Source organism: Ahaetulla prasina, chromosome 14, assembly GCF_028640845.1.
Source record: "Ahaetulla prasina isolate Xishuangbanna chromosome 14, ASM2864084v1, whole genome shotgun sequence".
Classification (NCBI taxonomy): domain Eukaryota; kingdom Metazoa; phylum Chordata; class Lepidosauria; order Squamata; family Colubridae; genus Ahaetulla; species Ahaetulla prasina.
The window spans coordinates 3,609,913-3,628,354 of NC_080552.1; the positions used below are offsets into that span (position 1 = coordinate 3,609,913).

Here is an 18,442-nt window from a genome sequence, read left to right on the forward strand (position 1 = left end):
CTGGCCCAACTGAAAGGAGGTCCTGGTCTTCAGAGCAGACCAATCCCATCAACGTCTTTTCTTTTAGGTACACTGAGAGCATGTGCACCAAGACACATTCCTTTTCTTTTCTTTTCTTCTATTCTATTCTTTTCTTTTCTTCTATTCTTTTCTTTTCTTCTATTCTATTCTTTTCTTCTTGACTTCTATTCTATTCTTTTCATCTATTCTATTCTATTCTTTTATTTATTCTATTCTATTGTGTTGTAAATGTTGTACCTTGATGAACGTATCTTTTATGTACACTGAGAGCATGTGCACCAAGACACATTCCTTTTCTTTTCTTTTCTTCTATTCTATTCTTTTCTTTTCTTCTATTCTATTCTTTTCTTCTATTCTATTCTTTTTTTCTATTCTATTCTTTTCTTCTTGACTTCTATTCTATTCTTTTCATCTATTCTATTCTATTCTTTTATTTATTCTATTCTATTCTATTGTGTTGTAAATGTTGTACCTTGATGAACGTATCTTTTCTTTTATGTACACTGAGAGCATGTGCACCAAGACAAATTCCTTTTCTTTTCTTTTCTTTTCTTCTATTCTTTTTTTCTATTCTATTCTTTTCTTCTCGTCTTCTATTCTATTCTATTCTTTTTTTCTATTCTATTCTATTCTTTTATTTATTCTATTCTATTCTATTCTATTCTTCTCCTTCTCTTCTATCCTCCCCTCCCCTTCTATTCTATCCATAAATCGTACTAGGAAACTAAAAAGTTTTCGGTTCCCAGCTTAGCAAAAGCCAGGCTCGGGCGACGCTGCCTGAATTGGGGAAGGTCTCTCCTCCTGCACTGAGCGGACCGCCGCCGCTAGCCGCGTCCGCCTTGCAGCCGCCCAAGGAAGGGCAGCAGCCCTTCCCTTTTCCTCAAATGCCCCGCCGCCGCCCCCGGGGGAGAGCCCCCTTCGCCCCCTTTCCCTGCCCTGGGGAGCCTTTTCAGCCCAGATGAGCCGGGCCCCGAGCGCGCCACTCCGCGCCTTTCCGATGGGTGGCGACGTCTTCTCCGCTCCCCGGCATCTCGTGGCGGGCAGTTCCGCAGGCTACGCGCAAGGCGGGCGCGGCTCGCGGGGGAGGAAATTCCCTAGTTGCCTCGCCCGTCCTCCCGCCGGCTCTCGCTCTCTCTCTCTCGGGAGAAGGCCGGAGGGTCGGGCGAGCGGGGGCGGCGGCGCTCACCTGCTCCTTCTGCTGCGGGGTCAGAACCGCCGAGCCGGGAACCTCCATCCTCGCACTCCGCGGTTGGCTCCGCGGCGCATGCGCGGCACCCCTTTCGCGCCAAGCGGCAAAAAAAACAAAACACCGAAAAGCGCTCGGACCCGCCTCCCGCGGCGCCGCGCCCAATGAGAACCCGAGATACTTGGCGGCCGACGGGCGAGCTGCGCCCATTGGTCAGGGAGGGGGGGCTACGGAAGCCGGCTGGACGCGGTGGGCGTTCCCGCGGACGGGGCCGTGCCGGGCGCCGCCATGGAGCTGGGCGAGATGCTCTACAACAAGTCCGAGTACATCGAGACGGTGCGCGGGGCCGGAGGGCGGCCGGGCGGGGCGAGGCGGGGGCGGGCGGGGGCGGGCTCTCACGAGGGGAATGAGGGGGTGGGGGGGTCGTGGGCCTGGAGGCCGGGCGGTGACCCTGCGGCCTTCCCTGACAGGCCTCCGGGAACAAGGTGAGCCGGCAGTCGGTGCTGTGCGGGAGCCAGAACATCGTCCTCAACGGCAAGGTGAGGCCGGCCATGGGACAGGGGAGGGGAGGCAGGGCGGGGCCCAGGAAGAGTCCGCCCCGCCCCTCCCTGCGGGGGGGGAGTGGAGTGGAGTGGGGAGGGGGGGGCCGAAGGGCCAGAGACCCCCCAGCACCCCCCCCAGGCGCCTCTCTGCCCCCCCCCCCGCAGACCATCGTCATGAACGACTGCATCATCCGCGGGGACCTGGCCAACGTGCGCGTCGGGCGGCACTGCGTGGTCAAGAGCCGGAGCGTCATCCGGCCCCCCTTCAAGAAGTTCAGCAAAGGGTAAGGAGGGGGGGAGGGAGGACTGGCCGCCCCCCCCCCGCTGCCTCCCTCCCCTCCCCTCCCCTCCCTCGGCCTTCAGCAGGGGCCACGGCCGGTTGTTGCGCTCAGAAATAGATACAGAAATTCGTGTTTCTGACACACACACAGGTATGCAGCGGTGGGATTCAAGTAATTTAACAACCGGTTCTCTGCCCTCATGATTTCTTCCAACAACCAGTTTGCAAAACTGCTCAGAAAGTTAGCAACCGGTTCTCCCGAAGTGGTGCGAACTGGCTGAATCCCATCACTCTGTCTGTCTGTCTGTCTGTCTATCTATCTATCTATCTATCTATCTATCTATCTATCTATCTATCTATCTATCTCCATATATTTATTTATCTATCTATCTATCTATCTATCTCCATATATTTATTTATCTATCTATCTATCTATCTCCATATATTTATCTATCTATCTATCTATCTATCTATCTATCTATCTCCATATATTTATTTATTTATTTATCTATCTATCTATCTATCTATCTATCTATCTATCTATCTATCTATCTATCTATCTATCTATCTACCTACCTACCTACCTACCTACCTACCTACCTACCTACCTACCTACCTACCTACCTATCCATTCTATCTACTTACCTATCTATCCAGTGGTGGGATTTAACAAATTTAACAACTGGTTCTCTGCCCTAATGATTTCTCCCAACAACCAGTTCACCAAACTGCTCAGAAAGTTTGACAACCGGTTCTCCCGAAGTGGTGCGAACTGGCTGAATCCCACCACTGCCCCTCTGGATGTACATATATGTATATGTGTGTGTATATGTATACGTGTAATGTATACATGTATATATATATGCATATGTATAAAAGCACAAACTATAAATAGAACACACAAATGTTATATATAAATCAGTGGTGAAATGTAACATTTGTTACTGCCGGTTCTGTGGGCGTGGCGTGGTGGGCGGCAGGTAATGTGACTGGGTGGGCGTGGCCAATTTTTTTTTTTTTACTTTTAAAAGCATTTTTTCTACAATCTCTTCTGCCAAAGAGGTTGTAGAAAAAATGCTTTTAGAAGCCTCTGAGGCTTCTAAATTTTTCTTCAGCTGAAGAAAAATTGCTTTTAAAAGTAAAAAAAAAACCTCTGATGATCGCGCAGCTCAGCTGGGCATGGGTGGGGGGGCAGGGATTTTTGCTACCGGTTCTCTGAACTACCCACCAAATCGGGCAACCTGGTCCGAACCAGGAGCATTTCACCCTTGATATAACATTTATGTGTTCTATCGATGTTATAACAAGTGCTTTTATACATACAAATATAACATTTCTTGGCCTCCCATCTTACTCTAGGGCAGTGTTTCTCAACTTTAAGATGTGTGGACTTCAACTCCCAAAATTCCCCATCTGGCTATGCCTCCCCTCTCCTTTTGCTCTTTCTTGCCTTGGCTGCCACTGAGGAAGGAGGGAGGGAAAGGAATCCTCAAGAGCTCTGCCAGTTGTTGGCCTCAATGCAGGGGGCTGGGGCTGGGGGCTTGGGATTCTTGCATTTTGTCCCCTCTCATCTGGCCTGGTTTTGTTCAGCGCCGAGCACGGAAGGGATGCTGGTGACAAAGCTCCTGTCTTCCTTTCTTTGTAGGGTTGCCTTCTTCCCTCTGCACATCGGGGATCACGTCTTCATTGAGGAGGATTGTGTTGTCAATGCGGCTCAGATCGGCTCCTATGTCCACATAGGCAAGAATTGCGTGATCGTAAGTGCCTGTAGTTTCTTAGCTTCAAGTGATGAGGAACTCTCTGGCTCAAACCTTACTTCTAACGTAGCTCACTTTGTGCCATATTTGATGCCCTTAGCTAAGCAAGCTGGTTCCTCAGGCCTGCTTTGTGGCCCAATACAAGATCCTGTGTGACTGGGTATCCTCAGGGTTAAAAGCACAAGACGGGCTGTTTTGTGGAAGGTTACAGGCTCTTTGGAGGCTTTTCAGAGGCTCTGTTGGATGGCCTCCCCAACCCCCAGTCCATGGACCGGCACTGGTCCATAGCCTGCCAGAAACCGGGCCGTGCAAACAAGCAAAGACCCATCCGCAGGATGCAGGCAGCAGCTGAATCCTCTCTCCACGGAACCGGTCCCTGGTGCCCAAAAGGCTGGAGCTTCTTCCTTCTATCTTGCTTCCCTCCATTTCTTGTCGACCAGCCCCAAAGCATTCATCATTTCTGGGGTTAGGGCAGCAACCCCTGAAGCGTGATGGTGCGGGTGATATCTTGGCTACAGTCCAGGTAGTTCAGATTCCTGGGCCGTAGCTGACTTTACAGAGACCGTTGAAAGCCCCGTTTCTCCAGCTTAGCAACTTTAAGATACGTGGAGTTCAACTCTCAATTTCCCAGCCAGCGTGAGATTCCCAGGAATCGAAGTCTGCTTATCTTAAATGTTGCTAAGCTTGAGAAATCCTCAAGAACTTAAGGCTGGCTCCATCCCTTTGGCTTGATGCTGCAGAGCAGAGCTCTTCCTGCTTAAAGCCAAGATGACATCTTCATGTCTGGGTATCCTTTTAGGGTCGCAGGTGTGTCCTGAAAGACTGCTGCAGAATCCTTGACAACACAGTGTTGCCCCCGGAAACAGTGGTCCCACCTTTCACCGTCTTTTCCGGCTGCCCAGGTAAGCTGGAAGAAGCAGGATGTTGGTTGGGGGGGCAGTGGCAGGGGGCCTGGCGAGTTGCTCATGTGCCTGTCCTTTCCAGGGCTCTTCTCGGGGGAGCTGCCCGAATGCACGCAGGAGCTGATGATCGATGTCACCAAGAGCTACTACCAGAAATTCCTGCCCCTCACCCAGATTTGAGAAGCTCCTCCTCTGGCGGGGGGCTCAGGACTGGCATGGCCTACGGGTGCCCTGCAGGCAGCTGGCTCCAGAGCTGACCGGCAGGTATGCCAAAGACCACCTTCCTTGCTGGCGATGTCCTCCCTCATGGATTGACCAGACCCTCTCCAGAAGTTCTTCTGGTTTCTCCTGGATGGTTGGAAGAGGCTGGCCTTGACCTGGCTCCCCTCCATGGGCTCCATGATGGTTGAGCAGGAGACTGACGCACTCAGTGCTTGTGGGGTGGGTGGGCGGGGGGTTGGTCTAGGATGTTGCTGCTCTTGTTCTTGCTGGTCCTTCCCGCTCGATCACAATCCTCCCTTGAGGTGGTCCTGACCAGCCTTCTTGCTGCCGTTCATTTTGTTCTGGAGCCCCTCAGAGCTTTCCTCAGATGCTGTCAAGCCGTCTCTTCAGGCGACAGTTGTGAAAGCAGCTGCAGCCCAAATCCAGAGCTCTGCTTTGTGGCTGTTAATCCGATTCTTTGTGGGGTTCAGGGGTGACCTGAGCTGGCAGGGCAGGATCACACCCCTCTCCAAGGGACCACAGTTGCATCCTCCAACCGAAGGTCCCTTAGGAGAAACTGGGCAAGAGGAAAGGACCGTGTGGGTCATTGGATGAGGGAGATTAGCTACTTAGGGGGAGGGCAGGCAAACGGTCTCTGGGGGAAGTGCAGGCCCTTCTTTGCCCTGCCCTCTCTCATCTCTTCCCAAATAGGTAAAGCAGCCTACTTTGGCTCTCTTCGTTCTTTGTCTTCTTGTGCTGCCACTTTCTGCATGTTAGACTTCAGCTTAAGTTGTTCCAGGCTGTGTGTGTGGCTGCACTCGCACACCTGTGTGTGTTTCTGCGTTCTTGGCCTGTAAACTTCCACTGTGTATTAACCAACCAGGGACCATTTGACACATTGTAGGAACATTTGCTCACTGCACAGGTGCTCTCTGGTTTGTTGGCCTTTACCTGTATGTATATTAAAGTCTGAACTGCCCAACCAAGCATGTTGGCCGTGGTGGTTCTCTCACATCGGTCTCTGGGGAGGATTGGTCACCTGGCCACTCAGCTTCTCCATGTGCCCAGGAGGCCCAGTGCTTGTTGGGTAATGAAACATCTGCAGCTGCGATGCAGTCACCTTCACAACCTTCCTCCAAAAGGGGATTTTGAAGTGGATGAAAGCTGTAAGAGTTGTGGAGTTAAGTGATGGGCCCTTCAGAAGAGGGCACATCAGCGCTTCCATCAGACAGAATGGAATCACACCGCCCCGCAAGGAATTATTAATCACTTCCCAGACCCAGTCATGCATCCCCTCCTGGGCAACCTTAACCAGCCAGGAGGGACGCGAACCCATCACAGAGATAGCTGAACCAGCAGTTGAAGAGCCCTGTCCACTTCCTCGGGGTTCCTCAGGATTACTTTGGTAGCCAAAATTCTACTGTCAGGCCCAAGCTCCAATGACACCACAGTGTGATCCAGTTCAGGTCTTTGTTTGCTTATACCTGAAGGACGGAATCTTGCCAGACCAAACTTGTAAAGTCTCCAAACTTGGCGACTGTAAGACTTGTGGATGCGTGGCTGGCTGAGGAATTCTGAGAATTAAAAGTCCTCAAGTTTTAAAGTTGCCAGGTTTGGAGAGACCTGTTCTAACCTCTAACACATATCCTGAGAGATTTTCCTCTCCTCACCACCTGGTTCAGGACTGCAGCCTCTTGTCCTTGGCCTCTTTCTGGAATGTGCTGCTTCCTCCCTGGGAAGGGCTGGGAACATTCCCTATTGCCCTTTCTTCTGTTACATCTACTTCAATGGGTGTGTGATTTGTAAGAAGCACTTTTCACCTCGTGCTGTAGCTGTCTGGAGCCCTTGTGGGCGATCCTTGTCCTCTCCTGACCTGGAGAGGAGCCCTCACAAAGAGCCAGTCCATTCACCGGCTCTTCATTTTTCTGCGATCATGAGCTCTGTTCTCAACACAGCCATCTTCGGTTCGCCTTTCTTCCCTGGAAATCTCAACTCACCTGGAGGAGGATTCAGGGCAGCATCTCCCCAGACAAGTCAATGGTTCTGGGGGTGTGGATGCTCCCTTGGCCACAAATGTCAGCTCTTCTCGTTTGCTATGAACACTAATACTACTTTGATTATTGTAAGACAACAGAACCTGGCAAGTCTGAATAGCTTTTCCCTCCCCCTTGGTTGCAATTCAAAGATACTCCTTCCTGAAAATTTCAAGTAACTCTCTTGGTTGCTGGGAAAATCTCTTTCAGATAATTCTTCTAAGAGCCACGGTGGCGCAGTGGTAAGAGTGCAGTACTGCAGGCTACTTCTGCTGACTGCCAGCTGCCTTCAGTTTGGCAGTTCAAATCTCATCAGGCTCAAGGTTGACTCAGCCTTCCATCCTTCTGAGGTCGGTAAAATGAGGACCCAGATTGTTGGGGGTGATAAGCCGACTGTGAATCGCTTAGAGAGGCCTGTAAAACACTATGAAGCAGTATATAAGTGCTGTTGCTAAGTACAGGTAATCCCCGACATACAATAATTTGTTTAGAGACCATTTGAAGTTAACAATAGCACTGAAAAAAGTGTGTTATGACCATTTTTCACACGACCGTTGCAGCCTCCCCCTGATTACGTGATTCACATTTGGATGCTTGGCAATTGGTTCATATTTATGATGGTTGCCTTTTGCAGTGTTCTGACAAACAGAGTCAATGGGGAAGCCAGGTTCACTTAAACAACCGTGTTTCTAATTGAACAATTGCAGTGATTCACTTAAATGCAAGGAAAATGGGACAAAATTCACTTAGCAAATTTCTCACTTAGCAACATAACTTCTAGTCTATTGTGGAAATAAGTCAAGAACTGCCTGTTCAGAAGTCAGAGTCAAATAGGTATTGCTATTTATCTGTTCTATCTGCCATTCTTACAACACGCACACACAAACACATTGATTGAAAGGAGTTCTCTAAAACAGACCGAAGGATGTCTTAGCATCCCAAGGAAGAAGATGCTTCAGCCATCCCCAGTGGGTAAATGCTAAAGAACTTCCTATTGTTAGAGGAGGTTCTTCCTACACCTACACAAATTAAGAAAGTCCAGCTGCCTCTTGAAAAGTATCTTTAGATCATTAAGTCGAGGGCTACCTGGACCTTTGATGTGTTGGAGGGCTTTAGTTGGTTTGTGTACTATTGTAATGCTGTGTAGTTGTAGTAGTGTGTGGATTGTCGCAGGTAAATTTTTCGTTTTGTAGCTTCTTTTGATTGGCACTTTGATAAATTTGTATAGGTACCTATTGTGTTGGACGACGTTGTACAGACAGTTTGTTTTCCTTTTTCTGATGTTCTGGATTGTTGCAGCGCATTTGTAGTCACCTGAATAAAGTTCTCACATGGCTCCTCTTGTGGGAAGTTGGGTTGTTACTTTGCTACGGGAGACCTTGGTTAGTGCACGTTGTTTTTTAATAGACGTGCATTTCTAATTTGCTGTCATTTCCTCTTCTGATGAGGATGTCCAGGCAGGGTAATGTGTCCCTGTTTCCTTCTGCCCTTTTCAATTTTTTTTTTTTTTTTGGACCTGTTATGGATTGTTTGATGTGTCTTCTCTAGCGGTCCCTTTTTTATTACGATGAAAGTGTCAGTCACAAACCAGACCCACAATTTGGTTGTTCATGTGGGAATGCTATCGTTTCTAGGCCAGGGGTCTCCAACCTTGTTCTCTTTAAAGACTTGTGGACTTCAACTCCCAGAGTCCCTCAGCCTCCTGGCTGAGGGACTCTGGGAGTTAATCCTAATCTTAAAGGGACCGAGGTTGGAGACGCCTGTTCTAGGCGCTGCATTACGGTCCCCACTAGGAGTCTTGAGGGGGCATCCCATCCATGTTCCTCTGACTTGTGGCTGTATTTTTCTATTGCAATTCTTTCGGGTTTTGTATGGATTGTCTTCAGTCTATGATATCCGTGGTTTGGCCTTTGTTTTTAGGGAAGAGGGGGGATATTTTGGCCCTAATTTAGGCTAAAGTTGACTTTGGGATGAACAGCATAAGTCCAAGGCCCCCATGCAAGGATGGAGCTTTTGGAAGATAGAGGAGCTGACTGGTTGATTGGAAATAGAGCAGAACTGTTCTGGTCCAGCCTTCGCAAGTAATGATAAGCTGCTTACTCTCGAGTAAAACAACCCCCTTTTTAAAACAGGGAAGTAATAGTCTTTTATTCACGTGGATAAACAAAAATCAAACGTAATAAGTCCCAACAAACCTGGTTCTGGCCAAGGAATCTGAATTGCTTGATGTATACTAGAAAACAGTCATCTGCGACAGCTGGGCCCCTCCCAAACCCCTCCTATTTAGTTCCCAGTTAGGGAGGAGGTGGCTAGCATCTACAACTTCTTTTCCCTGAGTGTCGGCTTATTGCTTTCCTTTGCTCTCCTCTCCCCTCTACCCATATGTGCATCTGGGATGGGCCCCATCTGATCCTCCCCCTCATTCAACTCAGCTGCCTCTCCACCTGGGGGTGGACGGAAGGCCCCCAGCTGTGCCTCTGTTTTCTTATCAGAGCCTTCCAAAGGCTCTGAAGCTGGCCCAGTCCCCCCCCCCCCACAACCTTCTCCTTGTCTGACTCTGCAGCTAGCTCTGCTGGCAGCCGATGGGCCACAAGAAGAACATAGAACAATAGAGCCCTTCCCCCAATTCCTCACGTGGCCCCTTGGAAAAATGAGTTGCCCAACCTTGGTTTAAAAAGACAGAGAGAGAGAGAGACCTGTCGGAGCAGTCCATTGTCTTTTAATATGACCTTGTCAAGCTAATTCACCAGTATAAAAGAAAATACTTTCTTTGCAAAATTAACATAAAGCACACTTGGCTTCTTACAGCCCTTTTCAAGCAGTTTGGGTAAACCGTGTTGCTGGGTGGGGATTTCAGACAGGAATAAATAGGAAACTGGCCGCAGAGGCCCAAACATACATTCAATGTTTTGGCAGGAGGGACCAGATGTGGTTTTGTGGACGTGGCCGAAGGGTGTCCAATGTGGTGAATCTGCTGCTGCTCTTGTAGCTCCTGCTGCAGCCCAACACGAGAGGCCACTCCTGAACCATCCTCCTCACCCATCTGCTTCCTACTCCTGCTTCAGCTTGTCCCATCCTTTGCAATTTCCCAACATTTTAAATAACCCACGAGAACTTTTAACTGACCAACACAGGTGTAAAATCTCCTTCCTCTGGCTCAAGCAGTAACTGTCCACCCTCCACTTCATTTACTGGCCTGTTTTAGGCTATGCTCTTTAAAGGATGCCAACCTCAAGCCAGCTGCTGATGTAACATTGCCTTCAGCTTTGGACTGGCACGGGTTGACTCGTTGCCCCATGGTGCTCCCTCCCTCACCCATTAAGGTGCTGCGTTTCCAGCTGGCAAGAAGGGCAGGAGGGGGTGCCACCTCGGGAAAAGAATGGCCAACAACTGGCCCTGAGCGGCTTCCCTCATTTCCTACTTGATCATGGCTAAGACTGAGAACCTTGGCCCAACAAGTAATCTAGCACAGGGGTCTCCAACCTTGGTCCCTTTAAGACTTGTGGACTTCAACTCCCAGAGTTCCTCAGCCAGCTTTGCTGGCTGAGGGACTCTGGGAGTTGAAGTCCACAAGTCTTAAAGAGACCAAGGTTGGAGACCCCTGATCTAGCAAAAGAAATCCTGATTCTTTCTTTCCTCAACTTCTTCACTATCTCTTTACCAGCCAACCTTTTTTCCTGTTTCCATCAAAGAAGGTAGGAAGTTTCCTTTCAGATAAAGCAGTCTGGAATACGATACGACGTTTGACAATAGCACCCTCATAAATAATATTAAAAACAGGTAAAATGCATTTTTCTGAGTGTCGGAAATGGTTGTTTACAGCATCCCCAAGTAGCTACTAAAAAGAAACAACATCTTGCAACTCTAAGGTAGCGAAGGCCACTTAAGGCTGTGTAACTGAGGTTTTGGGAAAGCAGATGGGGAGGGGGCTCTGGGACGGGGGATCCTGTTGCATGTGCAGTGCTTTTGCAGTGGGTGCCCTGCCAGGAGGTCCTGCCTCCTGCCCTGGCATCTCCGAACTTCCTCTGGCAAACCCCACACATTGCTTTGACCCCCCCCATGCCAGCAATGCTTAAGCGAGGCTTTTGATGTCACTTTGTCTTAAATAACTACCACCTACACGTGTGAGCACAAGACCGCTGCTATAAAAACAGCCAACATACAAAAATATACATTTTTTTCCTCTTGTAAAAATCCCATATAAATTACTTATTATAATACACATAACGTTAAACCGGCCACCGGAATATTATGGGATGTGTCGCAAGAAAGGAGAAAGACGGGTGCCTGCACGGACCAGCCGTAGCATTTAAATGGAATGGATTCCCCCAAATTAAAGCTAAGGGACGACATGGAGGTGGCTACCTGTGCTGGTGGCTTCCAGGCCTCCTTCAGGCCTCTCGCAATCCTAGCCCTTGTGGAATTTGGAAGAGAGCAGGTGGGCCAGGCACATTCAGGGCCCAGCTTTGCAAGGGTCACCTAGCCATCGCGGTGGCCGAGCTCCGATTTGGGAGCTAGAATACACTGAGGAGGAGTCAATGGGTTTGTTCTCCACCGCTCTGCATCTGCAAGCAACGGTTTGTGTGCACCAGGAACACAAACGCATTGTTTAGTGCAAGGGTGGGGGACTATGGCCCCTTTATGACTTGTGGACTTCAACTCCCAGAATTTCTGCTCATCCTCTTCCACCCAACATCAGAGCCATTCCAGGCTGCCACCTCACTGGGGGTCCGGGGGGGGGGGTGTCACTCGAAGACATGAGAACTAGTGGCCCACATACGGTCATAGTCCAGTGGCCTGTTTTAAATTATGATCTACAAGAAACAAAAATACTGCTTCCACGATATATTATCCTGCTCTTTAAAAGTTGCATGTGTCATTGGTAGCTAAGGCAAGCATAGATTAAAGTGCTGGCAGTAAATACAACTAGTAAACCATATGAATGAATATGTAGATATATTCATATATTCATTCATGCATACTCGAAACACACATTCACACAAACAAACCCTATAAAAATAAACCATCACGTTCCTCAACAATAAAATTACGCAATCAACGTAATACACGTAAGCCACACCTTCGCGGAGAAGGGCCGTGGGAACAAGACCTGGGGGAACCAGCTCCCAGCTCCTCTCCACACAGCAAACTCCCGCTCCCCTCCCCCGTTTCCAACCTGCTTAGCTTTTAGACCCATTAAACGGTTGTTGCCGTCTTCAAGACTGGCAGAGGAGGGGCTTCAACTGCGCACACTGGTCAAAAATAAGGGATCCTTTTTAAAAATAAAAAATAAGAATCTCGGACTGACACTCTCCTTGGATTGATAATGTATACTCCATTCCGCTGGATTTGTCCTTTCCGCACGACGTTCTTCTGTCTTCCAAATCCAGCTTCTCCACACAGTCTGCCAATGTCTCCAACTCTGCTCGGGGATAAAAGTCCTTCCACTCCAGGCTCAGCCTGGCCATTGCCCAGCCATGGTTGTTCAGCTCCCCCCTTGAGCAGACTTACCAAAAAAGAACAGGTTGCATTACAAATATTTTTTTTCCTCTCCCTCTCTCACACTCACACACAAAAACCTGGTTTTATTTGCTGTAAAGCTTCTGTGAAAAATAACACTTTTTTTTTTTCTTCTTGCCCTCTGAGAGTCCTTTCCTCTCCCTGGAGGGGGGGGTCACACCACACCTGACTTGGCCTTTTCTGGCTCCTGCCATCCCCCCCCCTCCCCGCATGGAAACCAGGAGAGAACTGTTCAGCCTCTGCAGAAGCCAAAAGTCGGGGAAAGGCCCTGTGTCACCTGGCAACATGGTGGAAGGCTGTGGCTCTAAGTGCCGGTTGGTGCCCCTGCGGCTTCCAGAGCTGACCTGCAGCCTCCACCAGAAGAGACCAGAGAGACAGAGCCCGAGGCTGGAGTAGAAGCATCTCCCATCTGCTTTACTTGCCGGTGGGGTGGACTCGGTTGTTGGCCCGCAGAGGCCTCTTCTTTTTGGCCGCTGCTACCAGCGTCTTCTGTGGCGTCAGCAGAGTGCCTGGGCCGCTGTGGATGACCCGGAAGGCCGCAGGGCTGCTCAGGGGCCGGGAGAGTAGGACAGGCCGGCTGCTGGGGCCTGGCTCAGAAGACAGGCAGGCAGGGGCGGTGCGGATGGGGTGGGAAAGGCTGGCCGGCCGCTCGGCCCTCAGCCTGCCCCTCCGCCCGGCCCGTCGGTTCTGGTTGCTCTCCAACCGGCACTCCAAGCTGTACACCTCCTCGGCTGCCCCGTTCACTCGGTCGAACTGGGTGAGAAGTGTCTGCAGGAGGGAGAGGAGCTGCTGGATCTCCACATCGAGCTCCATGCTGTCGCAGGTGCTGGTGGTGAGGCTGAGCCCATCCAGCTGGCTGGAGGAAGTGGAGGCCCGGGAGCTCTCGGAGGCAGCGCTAGGGGTGGCTCCCTGCAATGACCGGGAGTCCTGGCTGGAGGAGCGGGAGGGCAGCGGCTCCATCCCTTCGAAGCGGACCTTGTGGCGGAACTGCGGGAAGAGAAGCATCTCATGAGCCACGGTGGTACAGTGGTTAGAATGCAGTACTGCAGGCTATGTCTGCTGACTGCCAGCTGACTGCAATTTGGCAGTTCGATTCTCACCAGCTCAAGGTTGACTCGGCTTTCCACCCTTCCAAAGTCAATAAAATGAGGACCCGGATTGTTGGGGGCAAGAGGCTGACTCTGCAAACCGTTTAGAGAGGGCTGTGATCTTCCTTCCTTCCTTCCTTCCTTCCCTCCCTCCTTCCTTCCTTCCTTCCTTTTACAGTGGTTAAAATGCTGTATTGCAGGCTAATTCTGCCAACTGCCAGGAGTTTGATACTAACCAGCTCAAGGTTGACCCAGCCTTCCATCCTTCCGAGGTGGGTAAAATGAAGACCCGGATTGATGGGGGCAAGAGGCTGACTCTTTCAACCGCTTAGAGAGTAATATAATAAAGCACTGTGAAGCGGTATCTAACTCTAAGAGCTAGTGCTATCTCAGAAGTGGGACTCAACACAGCCCAGGGCCCTGAAGACTCAGCGGGGCTCCTGAGTACCCTCCATCTGCGTTTCCCCACAGCAAAATTATGTGAGCCACAATGGTGATGAAATGCACAAGGCACAGTAGAACTACAGCCCCACACAAAGAGGCCAAAGCAGGGGCTTCAAAGTCAAACTTAGAAAAATCCTGTTATGTCGTCCTTGCCTCCGTCCAAACGATGGCTTAATTAGCCGGCTCTTATCAGCTCTGGCAGCAAAAGAGCCAGCGTCTGCCAAAAGCCCTCGTTAGCTGCCAAGACGCTGGTGAGTCACAACCTTCAGCTCTAGTCAGTCAGTGGATTTTCCTGATACAAAGAGACACACCAGCTCTTGCTGCCTTTTATATCCTGTGGGGTGTGGCTCCCTGACTCAGCACTTCTTAGGCCTGCCCCACCCTTGCTTCTGTTGTTCCCTCCTCTCCTGCCTACGAAACCTAGGATTCACTCAAGCCTGATTGCTGTCAGCTGGGTCTGCAGGCGTGGCCTGGGGGGGGGGGAAGAGTCAGGAGAAGGAGGCCTCGTTATCTCTTTCACCTGGCCTGCTTCTGGCTCCTGGAGCTGAGCCAGGGAGGCCGGTGCTTCCTTCCCCCTCACTGTCCAAATCACTTTCTGGCAGCAGGCCCAGCTCCGAGTCACTTTCTGGCAGCAGGCCCAGCTCCAAGGCACTTTCGGGCATGGGACCAGGTTCGGGGATGGAAGCCACAACAAATCCCCTGACTTCCACTTATCTACTCGCTCTTGTTTTGACCCCCTTGGAGTCTCTGCCTTCAGCTGCAGCATCTTCACTCAGTCTGACCTTGTGTGGAAAGGGAGCAGACCAGAAGCCATGAGGTCAAGGTTGCTCTGGGCAGGCCAGCCTCTGCTTTTCCTCAAAATGCCCAACCGTGGGGCCTCCATTCGAGAGCAGAAACGTGGGGAAGGGCCTCTTTTCTTTCCCATTGAGAGGAGGCAGGGAGGGGAGCATGGCTTCGGAGGGGAGGACCCTGCCTGATGACCCAGGGTTGAAGTGCTTTTCATTTGTTTACATGGTTTAAACTGCCTCCTAGTCCCAAAGCAGATTTTACGGACACGTATACACACATCTGTGCCGTTGGATTTAAATCAAAATCAATAAAACAAAATTTTAAGTCAATCCAAAATTGCAAAAAAAAAAAAAAGTCCACTTAGCAACAGAACAAAATCTGGCAGCCATGAATGCCTCAATCGCTTCCTAAAATCCTGATCTCCGTGCATGTGTGTGTGTGTGTGTGTGTGTAAATTCAACAATGAGTGCTGGATCCAGAACAGTGGTGATAGCTGCTTGATGGTAAGAAGTCTTGCCCCTTTGGTGCCTTTCACATGTGCAAGAGTCCCAGGGGTGAAATGCTCCTGGTTCCGACCAGATCGCCCGATGCGGTAGCGATGGTGGCGGGTGGTTCAGAGAACTGGTAGCAAAAATCCCTGCCCCCTCCCCATGCCCAGCTGAGCCGCACGATCATCAGAGGTGGGTTTTGTTTTTTTTTACTTTTAAAAGCATTTTTTCTTCAGCCGAAAAAATGCTTTTAAAAGTAAAAAAAAACAAACCCTGATGATCGTGCTGCTCAGTTGGGATCGTCAGAGGCTTTTAAAACCTCTTTGGCCAAAGGCTTTTTTTTTTCTTTTAAAGGCAAAAAAAAATGCTTTTAAAAGAAAAAAAAAGCCTCTGACGATCAGGCAGCTCAGCTGGGATTGTCAGGGAAGGCTTTTAAAAGCATTTTTCTTCAGCGAAAAATGCTTTTAAAAGCATTTTTCTTCAGCGAAAAATGCTTTTAAAAGAAAAAAAGCCTCTGACGATCAGGCAGCTCAGCTGGGATTGTCAGAGAAGGCTTTTAAAAAAAAAAAAAAGCCTCTGACGATCAGGCAGCTCAGCTGGGATTGTCAGAGAAGGCTTTTAAAAGCATTTTTCTTCAGCGAAAAATGCTTTAAAAAGAAAAAAAAAGCCTCTGACGATCAGGCAGCTCAGCTGGGATTGTCAGAGAAGGCTTTTAAAAGCATTTTTCTTCAGCGAAAAATGCTTTTAAAAGAAAAAAAGCCTCTGACGATCAGGCAGCTCAGCTGGGATTGTCAGAGAAGGCTTTTAAAAGAAAAAAAGCCTCTGACGATCAGGCAGCTCAGCTGGGATTGTCAGAGAAGGCTTTTAAAACCTCTTTGGCCAAAGGCTTTTTTTTTCTTTTAAAGGCAAAAAAATGCTTTTAAAAGAAAAAAAGCCTCTGACGATCAGGCAGCTCAGCTGGGATTGTCAGAGAAGGCTTTTAAAAGAAAAAAAGCCTCTGACGATCAGGCAGCTCAGCTGGGATTGTCAGAGAAGGCTTTTAAAACCTCTTTGGCCAAAGGCTTTTTTTTCCTTTTAAAGGCAAAAAAAATGCTTTTAAAAGAAAAAAAAAGTCTCTGCCGATCAGGCAGCTCAGCTGGGATCGTCAGAGAAGCCTTTTAAAAGAAAAAAAGCCTCTGACGATCAGGCAGCTCAGCTGGGATTGTCAGAGAAGGCTTTTAAAACCTCTTTGGCCAAAGGCTTTTTTTTTCTTTTAAAGGCAAAAAAATGCTTTTAAAAGAAAAAAAGCCTCTGACGATCAGGCAGCTCAGCTGGGATTGTCAGAGAAGGCTTTTAAAACCTCTTTGGCCAAAGGCTTTTTTTTTCTTTTAAAGGCAAAAAAATGCTTTTAAAAGAAAAAAAGCCTCTGACGATCAGGCAGCTCAGCTGGGATTGTCAGAGAAGGCTTTTAAAACCTCTTTGGCCAAAGGCTTTTTTTTTCTTTTAAAGGCAAAAAAATGCTTTTAAAAGAAAAAAAGCCTCTGACGATCAGGCAGCTCAGCTGGGATTGTCAGAGAAGGCTTTTAAAAGAAAAAAAGCCTCTGACGATCAGGCAGCTCAGCTGGGATTGTCAGAGAAGGCTTTTAAAACCTCTTTGGCCAAAGGCTTTTTTTTTCTTTTAAAGGCAAAAAAATGCTTTTAAAAGAAAAAAAGCCTCTGACGATCAGGCAGCTCAGCTGGGATTGTCAGAGAAGGCTTTTAAAACCTCTTTGGCCAAAGGCTTTTTTTTTCTTTTAAAGGCAAAGGATTTTCTTTCTACAGTTTTGAAAGTTGAAATAGAAGTGATAGAAAAACTTCAAGAGATCCAAGAAGGCGTGGTGACCCAAGAGGCTTCATTGCTGCCAGCATCAGAGGAACCACAAGAGCAAAGGGTGACAAGAGGAGCTCTTAAGCGTAAAGAAGAGCAACAGCTTCAAAGTAAAAGTCAGGATCCCAGTATGGAAGCTGTGGGAGGAGCTAGACGGAAGATACCGGAGGAGGATCTTCCGTTGTCTGTTTCAAAGCTTCAGGAGACCAGTAATGGCAAATAGAATTTTGTCATGGAATGTTAATGGTTTGAATTCAGCTCAGAAAAGAAGGAAAATATTTCACTACTTGAAACAATTTAAAAATGATGTGATTTGCCTGCAAGAGACACGTATCAAATTGGCAGGAGAGCAGAGCAGAGCAGAGCAGAGCAGAGCAGAGCAGAGGAGAGGAGAGGAGAAGAGAAGGGAGAGGACAGAACGGGAGGGGAGAGGAGAGGAGAGGAGAGGAGAGCAGAGGAGAGCAGAGGAGAGGAGAGCAGAGGAGAGGAGAGCAGAGGAGAGGAGAGGAGAGCAGAGGAGAGGAGAGCAGAGGAGAGGAGAAGGGAGAGGACAGGACGGGAGAGGAGAGCAGAGGAGAGGAGAGCAGAGGAGAGCAGAGCAGAGCAGAGCAGAGCAGAGGAGAGGAGAGGAGAGGAGAGGAGAGGAGAGGAGAGGAGAGGAGAGGAGAGGAGAGGAGAGGAGAGGAGAGGAGAGGAGAGGAGAGGCGAGGAGAGTAGAGGAGAGGCGAGGAGAGGTGAGGAGAGGAGAGGAGAGGAGAGGCGAGGTGAGGAGAGGAGAGGTGAGGAGAGGAGAGGAGAGGAGAGGCGAGGAGAGGAGAGGAGAGGAGAGGAGAGGAGAGGAGAGGAGAGGAGAGGAGAGGAGAGGAGAGGAGAGGAAAGGAAAGGAGAGGAGAGGAGAGGAGAGGAGAGGAGAGGAGAGGAGAGGAGAGGAGAGGAGAGGAGAGGAGAGGAGAGGAGAGGAGAGGAGAGGAGAGGAGAGGAGAGGAGAGGAGAGGAGAGGAGAGGAGAGGAGAGGAGAGGAGAGGAGAGGAGAGGAGAGGAGAGGAGAGGAGAGGAGAGGAGAGGAGAGGAGAGGAGAGGAGAGGAGAGGAGAGGAGAGGAGAGGAGAGGAGAGGAGAGGAGAGGAGAGGAGAGGAGAGGAGAGCAGAGAAGAGGAGAGGAGAGGAGAGGGAAGAGGAGAGGAGAGGAGAGGGAAGAGGAGAGGAGAGGAGAGGGGAGAGGAGAGGAGAGGAGAGGAGAGGAGAGGAGAGGAGAGGAGAGGAGAGGAGAGGAGAGGAGAGGAGAGGAGAAGAGCTGTGCAGACACAAGAGGGAGGCCGGTAAGCGGCTGGACAGGAAGGTCCATC

The 18,442-nt window shown here is 49.5% G+C and overlaps 3 protein-coding genes across 11 annotated transcripts in view; 1 reads left to right on the forward strand and 2 right to left on the reverse strand.

The window, feature by feature from the left end:
• Window positions 1–18,442, reverse strand: part of PKD1 (polycystin 1, transient receptor potential channel interacting) — a 231,275-nt gene that overhangs the window by 20,217 nt on the left and 192,616 nt on the right. The window contains exon 1 of one of the 9 annotated variants that reach the window (XM_058156882.1): window positions 1,208–1,417. The exons of the other annotated variants lie outside the window; for them this stretch is intronic. Within the exon in view, the coding sequence (XP_058012865.1) occupies window positions 1,208–1,417 (210 nt within the window). Of the gene's footprint in view, window positions 1–1,207; window positions 1,418–18,442 lie in introns of those variants that run through there. 9 annotated transcript variants of the gene reach the window in all.
• DCTN5 (dynactin subunit 5) lies at window positions 1,400–8,264 on the forward strand. Its single transcript, XM_058156896.1, has 6 exons — window positions 1,400–1,543; window positions 1,678–1,746; window positions 1,915–2,033; window positions 3,675–3,786; window positions 4,586–4,688; window positions 4,771–8,264. Exons 1-6 carry the CDS (start codon window positions 1,496–1,498, stop codon window positions 4,866–4,868), a joined length of 549 nt encoding a protein of 182 aa, XP_058012879.1. The 5' UTR covers window positions 1,400–1,495; the 3' UTR covers window positions 4,869–8,264.
• On the reverse strand, window positions 9,622–14,149 carry LOC131184962 (polycystin-1-like). Its single transcript, XM_058156895.1, has one exon. It carries the CDS (start codon window positions 13,445–13,447, stop codon window positions 12,857–12,859), a length of 591 nt encoding a protein of 196 aa, XP_058012878.1. The 5' UTR covers window positions 13,448–14,149; the 3' UTR covers window positions 9,622–12,856.